A 26,473-nucleotide genomic window follows, 5' to 3' on the forward strand; every position below is an offset into this window, starting at 1 on the left:
TTATCATTTAAAATATCTAGCTATTAATAAATAATTATCTGAATCTTTCAACCAAAGTTTTCATCTGATGTAAAATGTATAGAAGTACATAGGGCTGGGCGATATGGCCTGAAATCCATATCGCGGTATAATTTGAAGCACGTGCGGTAACGATATATATCGCGATATATTATTTTCTTCTGTATAACGTATTTTCCACACTATAAGGTGCACTTAAAATCCTTTAATTTTCTCAAAAATCAAGAGTGTGCCTTATGTATGAATTCTGGTTGTGCTTAAGGACCTCGAACCAATTTTGGCGTGCAGAAATCTGTTAAAAAATGTTTTAGTACAACTTTGGTAAGCTGCACTGCTTGATGGATTGTCAGAGCATTACGGCTGCCGTAGTGAGGAGCATCGCGGAGTAATCTGGGTCCAAAACTTCTTCTGTTTCAGGTCCCAAAGTCAAACGAACACAGAGAGTTAAAAACGGTCTAAATTCTTTCATCTTTAATAAAAATCATCAGTGTTGCTGCTTTACCAGGTGTAACAATTAAGTTTAACATCCAGGCATCCATGAAAACAGAATTTATTAAATTTAACGGAGTTAGAAGTTAACAAGAAGTTAGCGCGCTAGTTTCCACCTAAACATTTCATACCATGTTCTGACTGGGAGATTTTTGAAACTAATTAAAACGTACAGCTCTGCTACAACTTCCAACATAAATGAAGACAGAAAACTAAACAGCAGTGCCGTTTGCAGGGTTATTGAAGTTGGACTACCTGGTATATAATGTTGTGCTACGTGATTGCTACACAGCTATGTTAGCATAACATTAGCACAGTGAAGCTGGAGGATGAACGCCAACTTCCCACTCGAAAGTTAACGTGAGGGATTCTGGTGGTCAGGGACAAATGCAATCGCATAGCAGGATGATACACGGGGAAAACTTCAGTCAGGAGAACAACTGAGATTATTCATCCACAATACAAGGTTAGTTATTAATATACTGCAACAACATGGGAATAGAGCAGCTGCGAGAGCAGCTGAGCAGCGAGAGAATTCAGCATTAATGAATCAATGTTACGGAAGTGGAGGAAGCGCAGTTTTTCGCTTTCCTCATATTTCAAAAGTGCTTCATCTCTTTGCTATGACTGTCGCCCGGCATAATTTGCAGATGATAATGGTTGTAGCCGCTGCTATGCTTTCGACCAAAACAGGTGCAGCTTGATGACATCATCAACATGTGCTATCGCGATAGAGCGGTATAGTCAAAATCTCTATCGTTGGCCAAATTTATATTGTTTCTGTCATATATCGTTTATATCGCCCAGCCCTAGAAGTACATTATTGTATATAGTAACTATTAAGTCTAATATATACCCTAGTAAGCTGTAGTACTTTTTCCTTTGGGAAGGTACCATCTGTGCAGTCTGCAATTCTATTGAAGAAAGATGTTGAATTTATTTAATTATTGTAGAAAAATAATTGATTTCTGTGAATTTGTTTTACACATGCATGAAATTAAAGTCAATTACACTGATTAAGCATCATGAGGTGGAAGGTAGGGGGTGGTTCCCTTTTTTTTGTTGTTGTTGTTTTTTTTGCTGGGAGTTGGCAACCCTGTTAGTTAGGCTGTTTAATGTCTCTGCTAAGTACTCTTGAAAATACCAAAATAGGGAGGATGGTGTAGTTTTAAGTTTATTAGATTGATCAGTATTGCTGAACTATGGAATATTTTGGGTGCAGTGTATTTTTTGGATAAAGGTATAACAGAATAGCTTTAGTGTTTTGTTTTTTAAAACCTGAGTATGAACTTATACAAAATGCAGCAAGATATTTAAAAAAACAGTTTTATTCATTATAAAATACACTTTCGGATTCATATCGATCCAAATTTGTGATATCAGTATCGGACATAAAACAGTGGTATCGTGCCATCTCTGTCTTATACATGTTCAAAATATGATGAATTTTCAGGGAATGCCTAAATGTGAAAGAGTTTGACTCCAAGTTGATAATTTGTCCCTTTCCCTTTGCATTTCAAATGTATAACTAAAGACAGTATTTTGGTTGGTGTAGACTCACAACTGTAATGTACGAAGCCCCGCAAGGGACACTGGAGAAAAAAAATGAAGTTGAACTTTTACAAGATCCCGAGTTACTTTTGCGAGATCCTTTCCTTTGGAGGCTGCCAGGTCGAAGCTGACCGGGAGGTCAAGGCACGATGTGCTGGGAGTGCAGTGTTCTCGCCGGCTCTAGTGGGCCTCGTCCTCCTGATCAGCTTCGACCTGGCAGCCTCCAAAGGATGGTGGGTAACAGATGTCTCCAAAAATGTCTGAGCACTTTTGCAAATATGTGATGTCTTGATAAACCAAGCAGATATTTGAAATTTTCACAGCTACATTCTCGCCTGAAAATATTTTAAACATTTATTTTGTGACTCAGAAAGAGTAATATTAAAACTAAGTAGCTGCCAACATTGTTGGAAACTGGAATTGGCTTGGCCATGCTATGAATTCTGGGATAGGTAGGGCCACGAAGGATATACCCGACTCATCAGTCAAATTTGGGAAAATGAAGGATGCATTTGGAGCAGCCTTCGAATTGAGACAGCCTTCGTTGCCTGGCTGTGACATAATTGGCCTTCAAATGCGGCCTCCGAAGGATGATACGGCCTAAGTCGCAAAAGTTCATCTTCATGTTTTTTTTCTCCAATGTCCCTAAAACTAAATGGAGGGATAGTAACTGCATGTGTATATGTAAGTGTGTAAAAACTGCAGATAGTAAGATTAACAGAAACAGTATTTTGTCTGTATCTGCCAATTGTAGAAATTCATCTCATGTAAACAATAACATGGCACAAAGCGCAACGTCAAAAACGGCGCACACCTTTGACGTTGCATGAGTAAATCTGTTTTACTCGTCCACACCTCTGTGTTTATGGTGATTTCCATCTGTCTGCGCTATGGCTGAGTAGACCTGCACTCACCATCATCCCAGAACTTTTCATCTGTACATAAATGAACATGAATGAAACAGCAACCTCTGTATGGAGACCAGTTCCAGGGGCAAACCTCTTTGCTGTCTCCAGCAGACATAATATGTATTTATGAGTGTTTCACTTTACACAGTTTACAGTTACAAATTTGGACAGGTTTTCTGCTTGCAGGCTTTTAGTATATGCAAAGCAATACATTCAACCAGTTGAAAAATTTCCACTTTCCTTGGTTTTGTCATGATTCGCTGTGTGGCAGGAAGGATTGGACCTAAATGCAGGACTCGTAGACGAGAGGTTAAACTTAGAGCGCAGCTGTATTGCTGAGAAAATAGACTTTACAAAAACAAACCAAAGCCTCAAAGCAAAACTAAAAATTAAACTGGTAACAGGAACGAAGATACCTACATTACAAAACTAACAGGAGTACAAGAAAAAAAAAAGACAGCATGAAGAGGGTACAACACAATACAAGGTAAGGAAAACAGGGCTTAAATACACACTGGAGTAATCAGGGAATATAAGACAGGAGGGAAACACAGCTGAGAGAAATCAGACCTAACAAGACAAGGGAAGCAAAACTAGACACATCAACACAGACTTTCAAAGTAAAACAGGAAACATGACAGGCACAACTTAAATGTCTGGGAGTGGACCAGAACATGATTGTGGCAACTGCTCCAATTGCTGAGCTATTCATTGTTGCACCTGAGAGGTATACAGAAAAAAACAAGCAGGCACAGAAACATTGTTTGCTACTAGTGGTGAAACGGATAACGGTTGATCCGTAATCCGAACCGATCCCACTCCACGGTTCGGCACGCACATGGTCTGAAGATTCGAAAAAGAAGAAAAAAAAGTATGTGTATGGTGCACGTGGTGGGTCTGTCAAGCGATAGTTATGGCCAGCGCTAGCGGTCCAGGTGGAGGAGCAGAGGAGTTTGTGGTATTTAAGCAGCCCTTTGATCCCCAGTCCGACCGGGCTAAAGCTATTACAAAAGGGTGTTTAGCTGCAGACGGGAGGCCGTATTCCGTTGTGCAAAACAAGGAGTTTAAACTATGATGAACGTGCTTGAGCCATGCAATGATATCCCATTGCGCTTCCACTTTAGTGGCAAGATTGTTCCGAGCATGTATGAGCAGGAAAAGATTTAAGTTATGGCTGAAGTGCCCCAGGCATCTTATATTGCTCTAACTACTACAAATGGGTGGACCTCCAGGGCAACGGAAAGCTATGTGACCGTGACAGCTTATTATATCACAGCGGAGTGCGATATAATGAGCGGTATGTATTATTGTAGGGTCTACCTTACCTTACCTTAAAGCGCCTTGAGGCAACTGTTGTTGTGATTTGGCGCTTTATAAATAAAATTGAATTGAATTGAATTGAGTGGTAGATACAAAGCCATATACTGCCCGATATTGTATCATAATTTTTTTTTTAATAATTGCGTGGAATGAGTCTTGAGTTTAATGTTTTTAACAGGCAAAAAATACTTCAATAAGTAAATAAGTAAATGTTAAATTTTTGTCTTTTTTCTTTTTTTGCTGATCCGAAAATTGATCCGATCCGTGACTTAAAACTGTGATCCGATCCAAACCGTAAGATTTTTGATCCGTTGCACCACTATTTGCTGCACAGTGTGCTGCAGCAAATCAGTGCAGATCCAGAAGCCTGACATTGTCAGACTGCATGCCACCGATTGGCTGGTCAGTAGCGTCACTCGGTCAGTTATGAGAGTGGCTTAATCACGAAAATCAAAACCGCCATTTTTGAAACCCAGCAATGACAGAAATGGCTACAGAAGACAATGCCACGTTCCCCAAGTCTGACGAAAAGCAACAGACCGAGCAGCAGGTATATTCTTGCCTCAAAGTCTGCCTTTTTTGTAGCATTCGTTTCGCATATTAATTACATCATGGGATGCTTGGACGCATTGCTATGACAATGACCACGCACCTTAGGAGGTACTCAATTGTAATGAAAAACTAGTTGAGTCGTGGCTAGTCAATCTAAGTGGGTAGTAATGGAAAAGGGACTTTTGCGTTTAATCATACGGTAATTTCTAGAGACAAACAAACAGGAGGTAGTGGTTGAACAACTATTCATAACTATTGGAAAATAATTTTTGTACATTTAAAGGATGCAAGCTTGCAGAACCATACCTCTTTATTTATAGCTCTTTTCATAGACAGGTCACAAAGTGCTTTGCAAAGAATTGGAAAGGCATTAAAAGCAATGAAATAGATACATACTCTATTTATCCCCCAAGGGAAGTTGTTGTGTCACAGCAACACGGTAAAGAGTAAAAATTGTGCAGTCTACATTACAGTAAATAAACAGCACATGTATATAAAAAAAATTGATTGGGTGTGTTCACCGGTCACAATCTTTATGGCAGCAAGTTTGAATCAGTTTGAGGGAGAAGATATGAGTCACTGATTAGATTATGTGTGACTGCTATGCCAGTCATCTGCACCCAGTATTTTTTTTTTTTAATGATTTCCTGTGTCCTTTATTGGTTAATTTGGGTAATCTCTGTCTCTCAGTGAATGTGCTTCTGTGACTGGCCAGCACATCATGAGTGAGTGTGAGGTATTGTCCAGCATTGTCCTTGTCATTGTCTTGGACAACATCCGCCACTCCAACACCACCTTAAAGGAGTCAAGCAGTGTCTAACAGTATGTGTATGAGAGCGATGTAATGTCCATATGTGCATGCTGAAAGAGACTGTGCTGGTCTGACCCCCCTCCTCCTTTCAGGGTGGAGACTGCTAGAGTCCGATGGTTGAGACCAGGTCTGAGGAAGTGTAAGTGTGTTTATAATGTGATTCATGAAAACAAAGCAGCACACATTCAACCATCTTCAAACTGTCACATCACTCATTCACATCTCTGATGTCAGGAGTCATCATCAAAGTGTCAATCAATGAACAGATGATGGATCAATAACTGCAGCTGTATTGTGTTTGTTCTCTCCATCAGATTCCTGTCGACTCACAATCGACACAAACACAGTACACACAAACATCCAACTGTCTGACAACAACAGGAAGGTGACATTTGTGGAGGAGGTTCATTCATATCCTGATCATCCAGACAGATTTCATAACTGGCGTCAGTTGCTGTGTAGAAATGATCTCACTGGTGGCTGTTACTGGGAGGTCGAATGGAGAGGAGGCGTTAACATATCAGTGAGTTACAGAGCAATCGACAGAAGAGGAGACAGAGATGATTGTGAGTTTGGACAGAATGATCAGTCCTGGAGTCTGAGCTGCTCTGATCATGGTCCTCTTTATGTAAGGCACAATAACAGATACACATCTATCTCCTCCTCCTCCTCTGTCTCTAAAAGAGCAGCAGTGTATGTGGACTGTCCTGCTGGCACTCTGTCCTTCTACAGAGTCTCCTCTGACACTCCAATCCACCTCCACACCTTCAACACCACATTCACTGAACATCTTTATCCTGGATTTTACCTCAGTTGTGGTTCTTCAGTGTGTCTTTGCTAAGTTTGCTAAGTCTCATTAAAATAAAGAAATACTGTCAACATTAGTTGCCATGGTGATCTAACAAGTAAAAAGAAAACATTAACCTCAACATACCTCACTAACCCTTTAATCTTATGCTGTATTTCACCCTTCAGCACAGGTGTTCTACAAAGCTTAGCAATACTCCAGATCCAATGTCAGGGTATTTTAAGCATGTGACTATTATCATCTGGAATGGTTTACCAAACCATGCAACATTAGTGTTTGTGAATGTTGTCAATTTGGGGGAAATAGCTGCATGAATCTAGTTTTAATCTAAAAACTTTCATGCGGTGTAATAATTGTAACAAACGTCTTCTTTAATTGTAAATCTGTCTGATTCGAAGTTGATGGTTTGTCTCTCTGTTCTTGTAAAACTACACTCTAAGATTCATTACTGGCTTTCCTTAAATATTTAGACACTTTCATTTATTTCCTATGATGTTGAATTGATTTGGTGGATAACAGTAATGTTCCAAAAAATGTTCACTTACTCTCAACTTTGGTATTCTTGTAAATATTCCTACATACCTGTAATTGGAAGAGATGAACTTTTAGTGTGTTACATTTGGACTTTTTTCCAAGTCAATTCAACTTGAAAACAAAACAGAATTACAGTCTAAAAATCATCTACATTTACAGTGTTTTGTGCTTCTTTGTGTTTCCTGTGGGTTTTAACGTTTTTGGGGTTTTTTTATTGATTGGTTGATTTGTGGAAAATAAACCAAGATTTACTGAAATCTTTAGTGGTATATCCTGCTTCCTGCACATCAGTGATTAAGGGCACAGCTCAGCCAAAAACAACTCAAACTAAACTACCTTCAGTAACAGAACAGTGATTTCAAGATTTTAAATGGACTGATTTTGCAAAACTTCCCCCAAAAATGCCTCTTTGGGTGTTTCCTTATTATAACGTTTAGCCTCCCTCCCTTGCCAGAACTCTGTGTTACAGATGATGGTCTCCGGGGGAAGCTCTATGTGACGGTAATGAAGACAGTTTTGTTTTTCTTATTAACAGCTCTGTAGTTCATGTTAAGGGAGTCAGAGCTGGACCTGTGAATGTGGGCTGAAGGCGACTGACATTTACATCCACTTAAGTGTGTGTTTAGTTTTCACCAATGTGTGAGGAGTCCATTGTTGTTTTTTGTCACTGCCTTTAAGCTTCGATCTAAAGAGCTGAGAATTTCTACTCTCTTGAAATTCTTCTGTTTTATTTGAGTAGTTCGTTTTTTCTACTCTACAACTTTTCACAGTTTTCATATTTTCTCTGTTTTATAATTGTTCTTGTTTTTTTATGCTTCTGTTCTGTTTTCTTACCTTCTTATTTTTTTCTGAATGTTTGTCCCTTTCCTGTTATTATCCTGTGTTATCTGTCTTTTGGTTATTTCATGTTTTACTGAAAACCTTTGTTTTACTGCTTTCTTTTGTGTCTGCTCTGTCTGATTGTCTTCACCTGCGCTTCATTATCCTATTGATTGATTTGCTGCATGTTTGATTACTCCTGCTTATTACTAAGTTGCGTAACATTTGCAAAAGCACAAAATTGCACAACCACAGACTGTCACAGTAACTTTCAGTTATTGCAAGAACAGAGTCATCTGATTATGAAACTCTAGAGCTCCCCATCCTACCCTTTCTCAAAGTGGTGTCCTCACTCAGTGTGTGTGTGTGTGTGTGTGTGTGTGTGTACAATCCAAGAATCAGAGCAGCAGAAGTATTACTCAGTCATTGTTGCTGCAGATCCACTTACTGATGACTTTACTTTACTTTACTTTACTTTACTTTACTTTATTGATTATATAGAGCACTCTTCACAGGATAAAAAACACAAAGTGCTTCACAATAATATAAAACAGATAAACATAAGACAGTACAATCAAACATACAGCGCAAATCTAATTAAAAGCTAGTCTAAATAAGTGAGTCTTAAGATGATGTTTAAAAGAATAAATACAATCCAGGCAGCGTAGAGATGGAGGGAGAGAATTCCACAACCTGGGGGCCACCGCTCTAAAAGATCTATCACCTCTGGTTTTAAAACATGTTCAGGGAACTACCAACAGCCTTTGATTAGATGATCTCATGCTGCGAGAGGGAGTGTGAGGTTCCAAAAGATCAGAAATATAGGCAGGAGCGTCATGATTCAAAGCTTTAAAAGTCAGGACTAAGATTTTAAAATGAGTTCTAAAATGTACTGGAAGCCAGTGTAATGAGCGTAACACTGGTGTAATGTGCTCTCTTTTTCGTGTCTTAGTTAAAAGCCTTGCAGCAGCATTCTGGACTAACTGGAGACAGCCAAGATTCCTTTTGCTCAAACAAAGAAAAAGACTGTTACAATAATCTAAGCAAGAAGAAATAAAAGCATGGGTAATCATTTCTAACTCTGATTTAGACAAAAAAGTTCACAGTTTGGAAATATTTCTTAGCTGAAAAAGGCAGTTACTAATTAATCTAGAGTGTTGCTCTAGAGACATGGCAGAATCAAAAACAACACCGAGATACCTGAGGCTCGGGTGAACAGATGATCCAAGAGAACCAAGATGCTTTTTGATTATAGATATCTGGCTTTCAGGGGCAATAATTAATGTTTCTAACTTCTTAGAGTTCAACTGCAAGTAGTTGTCTCCAAGATACTGTTCAATGGAAGCTAAACATTTTATTAAAAAGGACATTTTATGGACTTCCATCGGCTTAAAAGAGCAGTAGAGCTGAATATCATCAGCATAAAAGTGATAAGACAAATCAGGGAACTGCCTAATTATAAGTCCTAGGAGTAACATGTACAGGAGAAAAAGAATCGGTCCCAGAACTGAACCCTGTGGGACCCTTCATGTCAGGTCCTTAGAGTGTGACATAAACTGATTTGCAAAGACACTAAAAGATCTGTTGGAAAGGTATGACTGAAACCACTCCAGAGCAAGACCGGACACACTGACAGTGACTATGTCCCGGAGCCTGTTAATCAGGATGGTATGGTCAACGGTGTCAAAGGCAGATGTTAAGTCCAGCAAAACCATGACTGTGGATGCTCCGGAGTCAGCTGACATCATAATGTCACTAGAGACCTTAATTAATGTGGTTTCTGTTGAGTGACACTTACGGAAACCAGACTGAAATTTTTCATAAATGTCATGTTTTTCTAAAAAAGCAATAAGTTGATCAGCAACTGCTTTTTCCAGAATTTTTGACAGTGATGGGAGCTTAGAGATAGGCCTATAATTCTTAAGCTGTGTTGGATCTGAATGGATGACTGAATCAGTCAGCCTGTTGTAGAAACACAGAAGAAAAGGTAGATGGAGGACAGGTTGAGCTTTGTAAATGATCATTTGTTATCTCCTGCAGATATAGTTTCAATATGCAGGCCTCTGACTTGAAATAAATACTGTTGGCTCTCCTCCAAGAGGAAGTAATTTTAACAGTTTGTGCCAATACTTGGAGCGGTTGTTGCAACATGTGGTGCATTTGTTACACAGCCAAACCGGGTTTGACCAACCAAAAGTGGATATTTTTAACCTCTGTTTAAAATTATCCAAACCATTTTAAGATAATTAATTATACTTAAAATTAATATATTTTAAATATAATCATACTTTGATTATCTAAGTTGAAATCAGATGTTGACATATTTCTAAAATATTAAATTTGACTTCTTTTCTTGATGTGCATAGTATTTTGATGATACTACTGTGTTTATTACTCTGGTATGACATGTATTTATGCAGTAATTCTGCATGACATAGGTATTTATTTCATAATGTTGGTCATTATTCTTCACATGAAATAAAATAATAACCTTGTTATGAAATGTGCCAGATAAAAACAACTGGAGATAAAAATCAAATGACATGTTATGTAATATAAGGCCAAATGCAGACACAGTGTGTGAAAAACTACATCCTATGCTTCAACTTATAGAAAAACGTTAAGCAGTAATAACTTAAAGTAAATATTTTATGTATTTTTTGCCAATTCTTCTTTACAGTGTTTATTCAGTTTATTGATGTTTGTGGACACTTGTTTATGCACAGCTCTCTTCTCGGTCAGGTTGAGAATTGGACTTTGACTTTGATTCAGTGACTTCAAGGTGGCCAAAACAAGCACACACCATCACCCCTCCACCACTGTGATAGTTGGTATTAGCTTTTTGTGCTGATATTCTGTGTGTAGGCTTTTTCAAATATGTAACTATGCATTATGCCAAAACATCTCCAGTACTTAATGTGCTTCATGTTTTCTCTCTTTTTTTTATAGATTAAGAATGGAGAAACCTACTGAGTATAAACAGATGGACAATTCAACCCAAGAGGCTTCAACAACAGGTAGGATATCAATAGTTTGTCTGAGTTGTCATTAACACAGAAACATGTATACACTGATCGATGAGACCTCTTGTTGTTTTCAAAGAGAACTTGCTGGAAGGGCCACCTCACAATTTCTACCAATGAATCTTTTAAACTCCTTTAAGTCAGATAAGCTTCAGATAGGTAGTTAACCAGCAGTAATAATTCAGAGAGGAAAATGATTCTTGGATCTGATGAGACACTGTTTCTGTGTGTTGATGTTTTTTAATTCATTTAAAATGAATTTACGGCATAAAAATAAGGGATCTGAATATTTTCTTAATTGACTCACAGATTCCCAGTGAATTAAAGAAATGTTTTGGAAAGTCAACAATTGACTACAAGTTGTCAAATAATCTTATAATGTTGTTTTGTCATTCAGATGGTCCTCTAAAGTGTGAGTCAGAACTCAAATCTAAACTAAAGAGGGAGCTCCGGTGTGCGTTTGAGGCGAGCACCAAAGGAGAAAGCCCAACCCTTCTGAATCTGATATACAGAGATCTGTACATCATAGAGGGAGGGACTGCAGAGGTCACTGATGAACATGAGCTCAGACAGATTGAAATGGCATCCAGGAAATCAGACAGGCATGAAAAAATAGTCAGACAAGACAAGATCTTTAAAGGCTCACCTGGAAGAGAAGAGCCAATCAGAACAGTGCTGACAAAGGGAGTGGCTGGCATTGGGAAAACAGTCTTAACACAGAAATACACTCTTGACTGGGCTGAAGGCAAAGCCAACCAGGACATCCAGTTCATATTTCTGTTCACTTTCAGAGAGCTGAATCTTTTGAAAGAGAAAACTTTCAGCTTGGTGGAACTTGTTCATCACTTCTTTACTGAAACCAAAGAATCAGGAATCTGCAGCTTTGAAGACTTCAAGGTTATGTTCATCTTTGATGGTCTGGATGAGTGTCGACTTCCTCTGGACTTCAACAACACCAAGATCCTGACTGACCCTAGAGAGGCCACCTCAGTTCATTTGCTGCTGATAAACCTAGTTAAGGGCCATTTACTTCCCTCTGCCCATGTCTGGATAACCACACGACCTGCGGCAGCCAGTCAGATCCCTGCTCAGTTTGTTGACATAGTGACAGAGATCAGGGGGTTCAATGACCAACAGAAGGACGAATATTTCTGGAAGAGATTCAGAGATGAGGAGCAGGCCAGTATTATAATTTCCCACATCTTGTTATCAGAAAACCTCCACATCATGTGCCACATCCCAGTTTTCTGCTGGATCACTGCTACAGTTCTGGATTGTCTTACAATAAATAATGATAGCAGTGATCTGCCTAAAAGCCTCACAGATCTGTACATCCACTTCATGATGGTGCAAGTCCAATTGAAGAAGGTCAAGGATGAAGGATCTGAGACAGATCCACCCTGGAGTCCAGAAAGCAGGAAGATGGTTGAGGCTCTGGGAAAACTGGCTTTTGATCAGCTACAGAAAGGAAACCTGATCTTCTATGAATCAGACCTGACAGAGTGTGGCATCGATATCACAGCAGCCTCAGTGTACTCAGGAGTGTTCACACAGATCTTTAAAGAGGAGAGAGGACTGTACCAGGACAAGGTGTTCTGCTTCATCCATCTGAGTGTTCAGGAGTTTATGGCTGCTCTTCATATCCATCTGACCTTCTTCAACTCCGGAGTAAATCTGCTGGAAGAAAAAAAATCTTGGTCATTTAAACTGTTTGGAATTAAACACAAGCAAAAAGTCTTCTACCAGTGTGCTGTAGACAAGGCCTTACAGAGTCCAAATGGACACCTGGACTTATTTCTTCGTTTCCTCCTGGGTCTTTCACTGCAGACAAATCAGACTCTCCTACGAGGCCTGCTGACACAGACAGAACGTGGCTCACAGACCAATCAGGAAACAGTTCAGTACATCAAGAAGAAGCTCAATGAGAATCTGTCCACAGAGAAAAGCCTCAACCTGTTTCACTGTTTGAATGAACTGAATGATTGTTCTCTAGTGATTGAGATCCAGCAGTCCCTGAGTTCAGGAAGTCTCTCTACAGATGAACTGTCTCCTGCTCAGTGGTCAGCTCTGGTCTTCATCTTACTGTCATCAGAAAATTATCTGGATGTTTTTGACTTGAAGAAATACTCTGCTTCAGAGGAGGCTCTTCTGAGGCTGCTGCCTGTGGTCAAAGCCTCCAAAAAAGTCATGTAAGTGAGTGTGTGTTCATACCTTAAGTTTTAAAATAAATTTGAGTCGGTGATTTATTTTTTTCACTGGTGCATCACTGGTGTTGGCATCACTTTCTATCTTTGGCACAATTTGTATTCAGAAGTTAAATAATTAAAGTTAATTTGTTAACTGTTCTACGACAGTAAACTGTAACACTGATGAAGCGCCAATGACTCAATACAGGCTAGGTATTGAGTGAAGTATTATGGTTATTATTAATCAGTGAAGTAATATGGTTATTATTAATCAGTGAAGTAATATGGTTATTATTAATCAGTGAAGTATTATGGTTATTATTAATCAGAAGATCTAGGAATGCTACAGGAGCTGATGGGCAGTAATTAATAAACACACACAACACAAAATGCTTTTGCAGGTACCATGTATTTAACCGAACCCCAAAGAAAATTAACAAGAAAAGACAAGGAAAACTTAAATAATCACTCCTGCTGCAGCTATTCAATTAACCAAAAACCCAGTGAGGGTGCACAAAACAACTAAGCCAATTCTTCCGGCTTATACCAAGCAACATAGAAAACAGTTCCCCATAAACAACACATGTTGACATTCTAAACACTGATCCACACTGAAGTCCATGAGTTTTATCTGAGTGTCCATGAGAGATGTCCAAGCGCTATTGTCCATAAACGGGGGAATGGTGTGTATGAGTGTGAAAATCAGTTTATTTGGAAAATGGGGACAGAGCGTCGTCTTTGATAGCTTCCTACCCAACCAGTGGAAGCTTCGATTGCGGAATGAGTCCTGCTCCTAGCCGCTCATTGGCTCGCCATCCTTTTTCATACCCGAAAAGGGTTCACCTGGCCTGCATTAAATAAACAGGGCCAATAAGAAATCACAAGAATACAAAAATGTCAGCCAATTAAGCTAAAACATTAAGTTATTCTTGTTCCTGTGTACACAAATAAACAAACAGTATATTTAACCAATAAGGATTTAACTGAAACATTTCAACTGCTATATACATACTATATAGCTTCACAGCACTATTTATTCAACAAATACCAGTCAAATCAAAATCAAATTGTTTGGACCGGCAGCAACCAATTAGCGCCAGCTGGTAGCAATACAAACAATCAATTACAAGTTCAAACTCACCAATTCCGTTCTGTTCAGTGCACAACAACACTATGGCTCTGGCTCACAGTAACCAGCATCTAAGTTGCATAAGTTAGTGGGTGTTAAAAGAAGCATTAAAACGGGAAAAGCAAGTGTTTGCCAATACAAACCTGCAACAGCTCTGTCACCTGGCTTGCCTCCACGCATCTGACAGGAGGAAGCCGGGACAGGCTTACTATGACCCACATGCCGTCCGATTGGCTGAGCAAAGCCATGTGGTTGGAGTCATGTACCTGCGATGCATTCAATGGCAGGAATAAGTGCAGGAAACAGATTTTACTCTGGGTTACACCCTCCCCCCTTGAATACATGCACGTCCCGTCGCATGATAACACTACACAATATGTACGACTGAAGGGTTAGAATTGGTGGTTGTGGTGGTTAAAGCATCTGACAGACTATGTAACAGAGACTGAACAACTGATATCAATGGATTGCCTAAGTGGGCATACTGCAGTCGCCTAGGTGGCGATCTGTGACGTGTTGACCGCCTCAGAGGGGGGTCAAGAACCGAATCCGAGCTATTAAGAGTTGGTAATGTCACAGGACTAGGCTCGCCTGTTAAGCTGTCAGAGACTTCAGGATCGGACAAGTCTGTAGATACGGCTTCAAGAACGTGCTCGGGTAAGATTTCAAGCAAATCTTTCTCGGATGTCCCATCAGCATCAAACTCCAATGGTTCTTCCCTCTGAGATCCTAACAGAGCTTCCCCAGCTGATTCCATTTCAGGTACAGATGTTGGAGGAAGTTTTTCCTCCTCACCCCTGGGAAAAGACTGTAGGGGGTTGAGAGACTTCTCCACCCTAAACCCCATTGGGAGCGGGGCAAGATGGACAAAGGTCGGTTCCAATTCATCCTCTTCAACAAAGTACTCAGGAGATTCCTGTTGTTTCTTGGTCTGTTGACGAGTTAAAGAGGGTGTGATTGGAATAGTCTCATCTGATGTTCCTGACTCTGTTGCAGGAAGAAACCCACATGGAAGAAGGAGATCTCTGTGCAATGTGCGAATTGGGCCGTCTTTGCATTCTGGTTTTACGGTGTAGATGGGGAGATCTTTGGCACATTTCAGCACTACAAAGACATCTGGTTCCCATTTGTCAGCAAGTTTATGTTTACCTCTCAGCCTCATGTTCCGCACCAAGACTCTGCTTCCAACTTCCAGCTTGGATGGTATAATACGTTGGTCAAATCGAGTCTTGTTCCTCTCAGCGTTCTTCGCAGCATTCTTTGAAGATAGCAGATAACTTTCTTTCAACTTAGCTTTTAAGTCTTGTACATACTGTGAATGTGTCTGATGTTCTTTCTCACGTACAGGAAGATTAAAAGCAAGGTCAATGGGGAGACGAGGACAACGTCCAAACATTAGTTCGTATGGGGTGTAGCCAGTGACTTCATTTTTGGTACAGTTGTATGCATGGACGAGTGGCTTTACAAACTGTTTCCATTTGGATTTCTGTTTGGGTTCAAGAGTTCCCAACATGGCCAGTAGAGTGCGATTAAACCTCTCTACTGGGTTTCCTCTTGGATGGTACGGTGTTGTGTGACACTTTTGGACTCCCAACAGGGCACATAACTCCTTTATCAATTTCGACTCAAAGTCTGGCCCTTGATCTGTATGGAGTCTTTCTGGAATTCCATAATAAACGATGAAGTTTTCCCAAAGACATTTAGCCACAGTTTTTGCCTTTTGGTTCGATGTTGGAATGGCAAGGGCATATTTGGTGAAATGATCTGTCAGTACCAGGATGTCTTTGGTGTTGCTGGTATCGGGCTCGAGACTGAGGAAATCCATACAAATGAGTTCAAGTGGACGTGATGTCCGAATGTTAACAAGATGAGCAGCTTTCTCCGGCAAGCTTTTCCGGCGAATACACCGGCCACAGGTTTTTATTTTATTTTCTACATCCACGGCCATTCTTGGCCAATAGAACCGAGTCCTGGCAAGGTCAAGGGTCCGTTCCACTCCCAGGTGGCCCATATCATTGTGGAGGCTGTGGAGAACAGTTTGCCGCAGTTCTGTCGGAAGGACCAGTTGGTATGATGGTTGTTCATTTTCATATCTTGTCCTATAGAGAATACCATCAATCAGCTCTAATTTATTCAGTTCTCGAAGGAGAAGAGGAATTTCAGGAAGCTCTTTCCTGGCTGTCAGAGGAACTTTTTCTCCTGACTCCAACTGGTGAATAACCTCCCGGAGAGTTGGATCAGTTCTCTGTTTTTCATAAAGCTCAGAACGGGATATGGTGGAAATAACAGGAAGTCCATGGGAATCTTCTGAGTAATTCTCGGGAAGCACTGCTGTGTTGATGGACAGGGATTCGACCAAGCTATACTCAGCTTGGGTCCTGACAACACAGCTTTGGCAAATCGCATCGACGACTTCAGCTGATATTTCACCGTTACTGCTGCTTGAGAGATGTTGTTGAGTAAACTGATTAATTAGCTCCTCATCTTTTTGAGCAGTTTCACTAGAGGAAGTACCATCATGGGGCCGACGGGAAAGTGCATCTGCATCCAGATTTTGCTTGCCGGCTCGATACTGCATCTTGAACGAGAAAGTAGAAAGAGCAGCCAGCCAACGATGGCCGGTAGCATCCAACTTTGCTGATGTCAAGATATAGGTAAGTGGGTTGTTATCCGTGACCACTGTAAAACTTGCTCCATACAAGTAATCATGAAATTTTTCTGTCACGCTCCACTTCAGTGCCAAGAATTCAAGCTTGTGAGCTGGGTAACGACTTTCACTGGATGACAAACCCCTACTGGCATAGGCTATCACCCTAAGTCTCCCCTCTTGCTCTTGGTAAAGGGCGGCACCCAATCCGGTGGTGCTGGCATCTGTGTGGAGGATGTAAGGCAGTGCCGGATCAGCAAAACCTAGAACTGGTGCCGTGGTAAGTTTGTCAATGAGTGTGTCAAAAGCCAACTGACATTCAGGACTCCACCTGGAACCTGAGTGTGTGTACCAGCTTTAAGAGGAACTAGACAATTACTGACACACAAACCACCCGGCAGGCCTGAACCCGGGTGCTGAATGACAACACATTGACTAGCTGGGCTGAGAAGCTTGGCAGAACCCTCGACCACAACTGTGCAGCCAGCTGGAATTAGCACAGGAGATTTACTAAGGGTGGTCACAACACCAAGATGACCATTACAATTCTGTTGGCACGTCACTTGGAGAGTTTGCAGAACTGCTCTGTACCCGTAAGAGGTAGGCTGGAATGATGAACAGTTACTAGAAGAGAATTGTTCATAAAGAATTTCAAGTGTATTCATGCCAATAAGAACTGAGGTTGGAAAATCAGGTCTCACATCAGGAACAACAAGTGCAAGCGTTTGGACTGGGACGTCAGTCCCAAGAAAGTCTTTTGGAAATGTCATGGCAACTTCAACATACCCAAGGTATGGAACACACTGACCAGCAGCCCCCTCCACATGAAGAAGTTCATTCAATGAGTGGACTGGCTGATCAGAGAGACGCTCATTATAGAATGAAACTGGAATTGTGGTAACCTGGGAACCAGTATCCAGTAGACACGGGCAGTTGCAACCTGCGATGTTGACTTCTGCTGTACATCTGGATCCAACTAATCCTGGTGGTAATCTAGTGTGGATCTTTGTCTTTGTCTGCATTTTTGCACACGTGGCATGCTTTTTGTTCTCAGCGGGACAAGGTTGGTCCAGCTCAGCTCCTGTTTGTCCCTCAACAGGAACTGGAACTAGTTTAAATCCTCAGAAGCAGAGGACTTTTGCTTCTGCCACTTTTGTTTGTTGTCAAATTGTTTCCGCTTAGCACTTACCAATGCTGAATTGGGTGCATTTTCACATTGTGGCTTAATGTGACCATCTTCTCCACAGCGGAAGCAAAACCCTGGTTTAGGGCTGGAGACGCTAGGTTTTGGATTCTTACCAACCTTCTTCGGCCCATAGGGCTTTGAAGCTGAAGCTGGGCAGGCAGCAACCGGTGGTTTGACATTACACTGCAGTGCTGTCAAAGCGGCAAGCTGCTGTTGTATAGCTGCCATCTGTTGTGAGAGCTGTTTAGTCAGAGTGGTTAGCGCAGTACAGAGGTTAGTTTCTTCCCCAGTATTGGCAAACTGGGCATTAGTGGTGGCTGTCCTCTTCAGTTCGAAGGAGTAAGAGAAGTACAGGAAATTTGGGGGGGTTGTGTTTCTTTTGTTTAAGTTGGAGTTCCGATATTAAATTGTTATCCCAACATCCCCTGCAGAATTGATTCAACAGTCTGTTGTTCATGTCTTTCTCTAAAACACCTCCTCTTTTTGCTGCATGCTGTAATGCCACCTGCAGCCGCTGCAAATAGGCCGAAGGCTTTTCTCCACTGTCCTGGAAGGTGTCCATGAACTTGGCGTATAACTCTTCCCCATCCTGCACAGTACCATAGGCTGAGTCAAGTTGTTTCATATAAACTTCTGGTGGTGTGTCAAGGCTGAGATGTTTTACCATATTACAGGCAGGAGGCAGTAGACTGTCACGAATCAGTCTGGCGCGCTGCAGATCAGATATAGATGGATCTTTCAGGGCTAATTCCACACCTGACCGCCATATATCATAATCTGTCTCTTGAATTGGCCTGGGCACTTTACCAGAAAACGCTCTCAGTCGATGGAATGCATGCAGCGAGCTGTCCCCACTCCGAACAACGTGTTCCACAACATAGCGTTGTACTTCAGGAGGGTTGAGATCAGCCGCTGGAATGGAGGCAGAATGCCTCTCTCCACCTTGTACTTCAGGACCACTGGCAACAGAAGGGGACTTTGTCGTAAGAGAGGCTGGTAGTGAAGGAGGAAAGACTGAATCGGGAGGTTTTGAATCTTCTGGTTCTGCAACCACTAGAGTCTCTGGGTCGAGCTCTGCAAGGGACCGGCGTATCTGGGTCATCCCCTCACTGAGGACTAATGCATAATCCCTCCCAGATAATTTGGCTATTCTTTTTAAGTCTGCCAAGTAAGTATTTGTCTTGGAACCACTAACTTTTGATGCATAAATTTCAGATAGACTCTCCATGTGGAGTTTGTCACCTGAATCTGAAATAGATGTGTGCGGTAACAACTGAGACAAACGCGTTAAAGATAAACCCGAAGCGTACTCAGCGACAAGCATGTTATTAAATTCAGATTCTGGTGAATCTATAGTAACCTTGCGGCCTATGTCACCATACTGTTCAAGGAAATGTATGACTTCATCAACTGAGTGCTCAGTTACTCCGTCGATTAAAACCGCATTTGGGATCTTAATGGCAAGTGTCTCAAAAACTTCCATTATGGGGAAAAATAAATTGTAAAAGCAAGTGTTTGCCAATACAAACCTGCAACAGCTCTGTCACCTGGCTTGCCTCCACGCATCTGACAGGAGGAAGCCGGGACAGGCTTACTATGACCCACATGCCGTCCGATTGGCTGAGCAAAGCCATGTGGTTGGAGTCATGTACCTGCGATGCATTCAATGGCAGGAAGAAGTGCAGGAAACAGATTTTACTCTGGGTTACAAAACCGTAACACTGCAGAGGTTAGGTTTCAGCATTTATTTGATACTATTGTGATAAACACACACCTACACACACACACACACACACACACACACACACACAGAGCGAGAGAGAGAGAGAGAAAATAGAAAACAAAAAGAAAACTGTTAAACCAGAAATTCAAACTGTTTTGAGAGTTTGGGTGCAGTTAGGCAACGTTCACTTCTTTGATGTAAACTGGAGCAAGAACCAAAGAAACATGCCATCTCCATACAGAAGTGCCCCACCCACCCTCCTTCCCTGTTTATGCTGCAGTTACAGTTGAATCTCCTTTGAGTGTATAGGCTGTAGTCTCCCTGGAAAAATTACTTACACATCATCTCTCTTATTTGCCATGTCGTCTGCTATCATCCTTCCTCCACTCATCTTCTTTCAGTCCTGCCCCATGTTCTCCCTGCACATGCTGATTGTTATACAAATTTTTAAGTTACCAAACATTTAAAACACAATAAAAACTTTCAGGACAACATTTTCATTCAGCTAAATCACACAATGATTGCTAAACATTGCTCCTACCGTCACTTCTGCAAAAGCTACTAAATGAAGCTATCAGCTAAATGAATGGGTGCATCGTTGCTTGTCTGAGCTACTTCAGTGTACAATTACCTCCATACATCCTAAATACTAAAATTTAGAAAGTCACAAATGGCACTACATACCTGTCTAGTTGGATACTGGTCAAGCTAGTATAACTAAATCTACCAGTTCCACATTGGTTTTCATTAGTTTTTGCTAAGCAAATTTGAAGTGTTTCACATTTGTCCTCAGTATTTATTGTTTTGTTTTTCCATTTAATTGTGCAGATTCAACATTAAAGGTGATTTAATTTGATTTTTTTTTTTCAGACTGAATGACTGTCAGCTCTCAGAGAAAAGCTGTGAAGCTCTGTCTTTAGTTTTCAGCTCCCAGTCCAACAGTGTGAGAGAGCTGGACCTGAGCAACAATGACCTGAAGGATTCAGGAGTGAAGCTGCTGTCTGTTGGAGTGAAAAATCCACGCTGTAAACTAGAAACTCTCAGGTCAGGCTTTAGACTTTTTCACCCACAACAATTTAAAAGCGGAGTTTTACTGTGGATAAACTGCAAACTCATTTAGAACTCCATTATAAAAAAAATCTTTGCCAAAATAAATATGTAGGTTCATCTGCTGTGGTGACCACTTGAGAGAGCAGCCAAAAGAAGCATATTAAGATATGATTTGTTAAAGGTATCTAACCCTGAAGGTTCCTTAATATACCACTTTAGGACAAATTATTGTTAGTTACTTTCAGTCCAAAGTACCACATAGATTTTATTTGTACAATACCTGTATATCTCTTGTTTGAAACTGCATTTCTAAAGGTCTGCTTCAAAGTATGTAGTTTGAAATTGGAAAGCTGGCCCAGAGACACTGGCATGTTAAAAGAGAATTCCTTCTCCCCACCATCACCAAGAGCTTTTCTCTGGGGCTCATCCAGTTGCTGGAATTAACTTTCTAATATTTTTAGGCCTTACTTGAGAACTGTTGTCATCTATGAGGATTGTCATGTTCTAAATCAAGCTAAATTGAATTGGACATTGAAAGGATGTATGACATTGTATGTGAAAAACAAACGCAAACCAATGAAAGCAAATCTTGAGTGAAGCATTCACAGATAGATTGTTGTTTTATGTCTATAGTCTGTCAGGCTGCCTGATCACAGAGCAAGGCTGTACTTATCTGGCCTCAGCTCTGAGCTCCAATCCCTCCCGTTTGAAAGAGCTGAACCTAAGCTACAATCATCCAGGTGACTCTGGCACGAGGATGCTATCAGCATTAAAGAATGATCCACAGTGGAGGCTGGAATCTCTCAGGTATGGGGAAGAATGTCTAATAGAGCAGAAAGTGTTTCACTTATTTCCTGTTTCATGCGTGTGTGTGTGTGTGTGTGTGTGTGTGTGTGTGTGTGTGTGTGTGTGTGTGTGTGTGTGTGTGTGTGTGTGTTATGACTATTCATTGAAACTTGTCAAGTTTAGCAATAACAACAAATGTCAATGTGAGTTTGATTTATATTTCACACTTAAATGAATTTTAAATTAATGTGCTTGCCATAGAATATAAAAAAACTATGACCTTTTAAAGTGTAGTTTAGATACACACACTTATTAATTGTAAGCCTGTGAGATTAAAAAGGGTTTTGAGATATTTGTAATAGACCTCAAGCCATTTATTCTAATGGACAACATGTGGGGGACCAAATCAGTCACCAGTGGGGAGAGTTGTCACCTCCTATGGGCAAAATCTTGTGGACTCTTTGCTTCTCGACGTATTGGTGAAATACCCAGGACATTAACTGGTGAGACACATAGCTGATGGTCTTCAGCTCACTTTGGCCTGGGTTCAAGCTTGGTTAATTGATCCTCCTCGTGAATGGAGGTAACCATAATTGACTCCCGATCTGTGTTTGCTGGGGCACCAAGATATAGAAGCATAGGGTTGTCCAGATTGCAAGAGGCCTCTGCAGCCAGGGAGTCCAACAGAAGTTCATTCTCCTGGATTTGGTAAAGGTTGGAACCTTCCAGTCTTACTGTTTTCTTGCTAAGTCAGTCCAGAAATCCTCTAAAGGGATAATCTGTGAGCTAACAGGGACTAGTATACATATTAGAACAATGTAATGTCCTTGTGTGTATGAACATACATTGTTCATACACACACTAAATGCATGTTCAGCATGCACATAGACTGTGCTGGTCTGACCCCCCTCTTCCTTTCAGGGTGGAGCCTGCTGGAGTCCAATGGTTGAGACCAGGTCTGAGGAAGTGTAAGTGTGTTTTTTAATATGATTAATGAACACAAAAAACACTGAAACATTTTCATCAGTCATTCATTTCTCTGATGTTAGTAGTTATCCAAGTGTCAATCAATGAACAGATGATGGATCAATAACTGCAGCTGGATTGTATTTGTTCTCTCCATCAGATTCCTGTCAACTCACAATTGACACAAACACAGTGCACAAAAACCTCAAACTGTCTGACAACAACAGGAAGGTGACACATGTGGAGGAGGTTCATTCATATCCTGATCATCCAGACAGATTTTACTTCTATCATCAGCTGCTCTGTAGAAATGATCTGACTGGTCGTTGTTACTGGGAGGTCAAGTGTAGAGGAACCGTTAATGTAGCAGTGATTTACAAAGCTGGAAAGATACAAGATTATTTTGAATATGTTTTTGGAGTTAATGACCAGTCCTGGAGTCTGCTCTTCTCTGATGATGCTCCTCGTTCTGTATGTCACAGTAAAAAAGAAATGTCCATCTCCTCCTCCTCTGTCTCTAACACAGTAGCAGTGTATGTGGACTGTCCTGCTGGCACTCTGTCCTTCTACAGAGTCTCCTCTGACACTCTGATCCACCTCCACACCTTCAACACCATATTCACTGAAAATCTTTATCCTGGATTTACACTCTGGTCTCCTGGTTCATCAGTCAGTCTGTGTGAAGTTTAGCACACCTGGATATTCATCTGATTGGTGTAGTATATTAATCAGAAACATGTTTTCAGACGCATGGATAAATTAAGTTTTAAACAATGACTCTTTGTCAACTTCTTTGTCTTTAGTCCTTTTAAGATGGAAGCTGGGATTATTTCATGAAGCAGAATTAGTTTTGTCGTTTTTTTCACTCAAACCTTCACGGTGAACATTATTATGTAGCGTTTTTTATGAATCTCAGTCAAGAACCAGCTCCTCTGCATCTTAGACAAGCCTGAGCTCATTCATTGTTGTTGTTGTTGTCATTGTGTTTGCTATTTCTTTAAAAAAAAAAAAAAATTCATTTTCAACTTCTCCACATATTATTACTGTTATTGAAGCAGGACAGGAATTAAGGGAGATTTTCACAATAAGAGGACATTTTGGGTTTTGTTTTTATTTTCTCCCAAATAATGATAACCAGCCTGTGTGGATGTTCCATGACTAAATAAATGGACATTCAACAATTCTAACTGAATTGAAGATATTCATCACTCATGATCACTCATGTCTCTGCCATTCTATAAAAAATTACTGCTTTTAAAAATAATCTAATGAAAGAAACAATAACTTCTAATATTAATCAGATAAATATGCAAAGGTCTGATGTAACTAACATCTCATTTAACTCTTTATTGATGATCGTTTCTTGCACTCTGTTAGTGGGAAGATAAATTACATGAAGTCAGTTTAATGAACGCAGATGACAGAACTGTTTTTCATTCTACTTTTTGTAATTGTACTGATACCAAACGGGGTTTCTTGAAGTCACAATATTATCCTGCTAAAATCTGTATTAGTAGATATTAAACATTTCTGGGAGTTAAATTAAATTGTTATCAGCTACCTAAATATGTAAAGAAGTGAAGTAGTTTATGTTTGGAGCTGTGTGTTTCACTGTATACATTGTGTTTCATTGTGTAATTACTTAAAGTTAAAGGTTTCCTGGATTTGGGAGAACTTGATTTTTAGTTTTTGACTTTAATAAAGACATGTTTAATTCTAGCCCTGCCTCTACCCTTTGTGCCTGTTAAGTTTCTTTGCTACAAACACACAAACACACAGAAACCACTGAAATTGAGTGGAAAAATTGTCTGACAGGTATATAAATGACAAAATTCAGTCAGCATGAGCCTGGCAGGAAGCTGGATGATGGACTGATATGAGTTGGAGAGACAGTGGTATGACATTATATTTATGTCAAGACTCACATGCGTAAAGAAAAATGTAATGGGTGCAGATATTCATTGGCACTTATGTAATAACATTTTTCATGCTCGTTTTACCCTCATGGACTCTGTTTTTAACAGTTTGGTCAGAAACATAAACAGCCTGCTGGAGGTCATTTTGAAGGATCTCAGAGTGTAACTTCTGTTCCTCTTTGCACAAAGGTCCAAGTACCAATCCTGCAGCTGGGTTAATGCCCTTCTACCACCCTGTCAGCTCTCCTAGTGTGTCCGGTATGTCCTATAGGCATCGTACAGGCATTTACACTAGGACAGCCTTAAGACTGAATCCATCGCACTGGCTGAACAACTGGAGAGTTGGTAAAGTACGTCAGTGGGTCATCCCCCTCATCTCCAGATTCTGATTCCAGTACAGAGGGCATGTGAGTGGGTTTCGGATGTTGCTCATTTAGAACTTTACAGAAAGCATTTCCTTCCTTTTAAAAGTTTCACTTCACGTTCCCGAACTTGGTGTCCCAGATGATTTTCTCCATGTGAAGCTCTGTGTTAAGGTAACGGAAGCCTGTAATGTTTTCCTTGCTAACATTATAGGTTTAAGAATCTTTTTGAAAGTGAGAATAATCAGATATTATCAAAATTATCAGATATCAGATAGGTTAACCTTAAAAATGTGTGCGTGTGTGTGTGTGTGTGTGTGTGTGTGTGTGTGTGTGTATTAGCAGTACTGAGTCCAGTTCTAATGTAGCCTTCAGTATCTAATGTTGACATTGCTTTGTGCATGGACTGAGACATGTTGTGAGTGCTTAAAATCACAAAAAAATCTGTGTATGAATTTTTGAATAGTTCAGGCTTGTAGATCATATGATACAAATTTGTGACCTCTATGAGGATTATTTCCCTCTATAGTTAATGTGCATCATCAAGCTATGTTCGGTGTATGTTTCCTTTTGATGAAATATCTCTGGAAACAAAAATAAAAGGTTCACAAAACAAACTAAAACAACAGGTTGCTTTTCTTTTGTTAGTTGAGTTTTAGATTAACATGAGTGAAAAGTCATTTTTCTTATTAAAAAGAGAATCTGAGGCAGAGATCTGAGGTCATGTGTTTGTTTGTTTCTGTTTTTAACTGAACATTAATTGAATAAAACTTCCAGTCACAGTGAATCAGTGTGTGTCAGTGAAAGCATCGCGTGTGCTTCATGGCGCCATCTAGTGGACTGATAGTAGAAGTAGAGCAGCTGATGGCAGCTTCCTCTGCCTCACACTGCTGTCTGACTGCATTCAGCTGACACTGCTGGTTTTCTGGTTCATCTCAGTGTTTGGACAACATACAATGCAGAGGGAGAATTTCAGTTGATGTGCACACGAATGATTTGTGTTTCCTCTGCAGGTGAAGGTAGAAAGTGTGTGTGAGCTGATGTGGATGTGAATTCAGCAGCATGGATCAGTGTGAGGACAGAGAGGAGGGAGTCCCTCCCTCTAAAACCACTCTGTGTGGGGAACATGAGAGCCAGACCAAAGCTCAGAGGTGAGATAACCATCTCTAACTGTCCACGACTCTTCTCCATGTCACAGCTCAGCACTCACATCACTGCTCCATCATTGCTCACAGGAACCAACCTGGAGCTGAACCCAGCTGTGTGTCCTTAAAGAGTGACTGGTCAAAGAGTATTGGTGCTGATTTTAAAGGACAATACTCTGCTGTGGAAAGGTAATCTATATCTGTATATATGTTTATTTTTTCAGTAAACTTTCAAACAGGGTTAATGCCAGATCAGCTTTTCACATATCTATAATCAAATGTAGTATGAAGTCTTGAGTGAGGTTTTTTTTTTTTCAGAAACATGGCATGGGAAGCATGTGAAAGCTTTATGATGTATGAGGTATTTGTCAATAAACCAAACTGAGCTAAAGGCTCCAAACAGCTCTAGACTCTGTTGGTGGTTCTCAATGGCATCATCAGGACAACTAAACCTTTACTACCACAATGATATGACTCAGTGCTCATTTTCACACATCACTTCATGGACCTTTGGCTCAAGTCTCTGTGTGGGCAGATTTAATGT

At 40.4% G+C, this 26,473-nt stretch overlaps 4 protein-coding genes across 7 annotated transcripts in view; all 4 read left to right on the forward strand.

Annotated features, from left to right (window-relative positions):
• Positions 1-25,936, forward strand: part of LOC146491448 (protein NLRC3-like) — an 83,246-nt gene extending 57,310 nt beyond the window's left edge. Inside the window, exon 13 of the mRNA XM_085152773.1 lies at positions 25,798-25,936. The gene's annotated coding sequence lies outside the window, so the exon portion shown is untranslated. The remainder of the gene's footprint in view (positions 1-25,797) is intronic.
• Positions 4,765-8,754, forward strand: LOC146491450 (neoverrucotoxin subunit alpha-like). Its single transcript, XM_085150360.1, has 3 exons — positions 4,765-4,836; positions 5,707-5,788; positions 5,964-8,754. The coding sequence occupies exons 1-3, from the start codon at positions 4,765-4,767 to the stop codon at positions 6,488-6,490; spliced, it is 681 nt and encodes a 226-aa protein (XP_085006486.1). The 3' UTR covers positions 6,491-8,754.
• On the forward strand, positions 7,236-24,770 carry LOC146491451 (protein NLRC3-like). Of its 2 annotated transcripts, none has more exons than XM_085152800.1 (7): positions 7,236-7,492; positions 10,760-10,827; positions 11,231-13,022; positions 20,575-20,748; positions 21,388-21,561; positions 22,462-22,508; positions 22,667-24,770. In XM_085152800.1, exons 2-7 carry the CDS (start codon positions 10,767-10,769, stop codon positions 23,194-23,196), a joined length of 2,778 nt encoding a protein of 925 aa, XP_085008926.1. In that variant the 5' UTR covers positions 7,236-7,492; positions 10,760-10,766; the 3' UTR covers positions 23,197-24,770. The 2 variants fall into 2 exon arrangements, with proteins under 2 accessions (XP_085008926.1, XP_085008925.1); XM_085152799.1 differs by lacking the exon at positions 7,236-7,492 and adding an exon at positions 8,869-10,637.
• The window catches only part of LOC146491452 (protein NLRC3-like), a 73,343-nt gene continuing 72,695 nt past the window's right edge, over positions 25,826-26,473 (forward strand). For all 3 annotated transcript variants that reach the window (XM_085152750.1, XM_085152755.1, XM_085152757.1), the window contains exons 1-2: positions 25,826-25,935; positions 26,020-26,118. In XM_085152750.1, coding sequence (XP_085008876.1) covers positions 25,847-25,935; positions 26,020-26,118 — 188 coding nt within the window. In that variant the 5' untranslated portion in view covers positions 25,826-25,846. The remainder of the gene's footprint in view (positions 25,936-26,019; positions 26,119-26,473) is intronic.

Source organism: Neolamprologus multifasciatus, chromosome 23 (genome assembly GCF_963576455.1).
Source record: "Neolamprologus multifasciatus chromosome 23, fNeoMul1.2, whole genome shotgun sequence".
Lineage (NCBI taxonomy): Eukaryota > Metazoa > Chordata > Actinopteri > Cichliformes > Cichlidae > Neolamprologus > Neolamprologus multifasciatus.

Excerpts from the sequence above, each read along its gene's own strand:
- LOC146491450 (XM_085150360.1), top strand. The coding sequence starts at position 4,765 with ATGACAGAAATGGCTACAGAAGACAATGCCACGTTCCCCAAGTCTGAC. Across the intron at positions 4,837-5,706 it reads AGCAACAGACCGAGCAGCAG|AGACTGTGCTGGTCTGACCC; the intron begins GTATATTCTTGC and ends GCATGCTGAAAG. Across the intron at positions 5,789-5,963 it reads GAGACCAGGTCTGAGGAAGT|ATTCCTGTCGACTCACAATC; the intron begins GTAAGTGTGTTT and ends TCTCTCCATCAG.
- LOC146491451 (XM_085152800.1), top strand. The coding sequence starts at position 10,767 with ATGGAGAAACCTACTGAGTATAAACAGATGGACAATTCAACCCAAGAG. Across the intron at positions 10,828-11,230 it reads CCAAGAGGCTTCAACAACAG|ATGGTCCTCTAAAGTGTGAG; the intron begins GTAGGATATCAA and ends TTTGTCATTCAG. Across the intron at positions 21,562-22,461 it reads TGGAGGCTGGAATCTCTCAG|GGTGGAGCCTGCTGGAGTCC; the intron begins GTATGGGGAAGA and ends TCTTCCTTTCAG.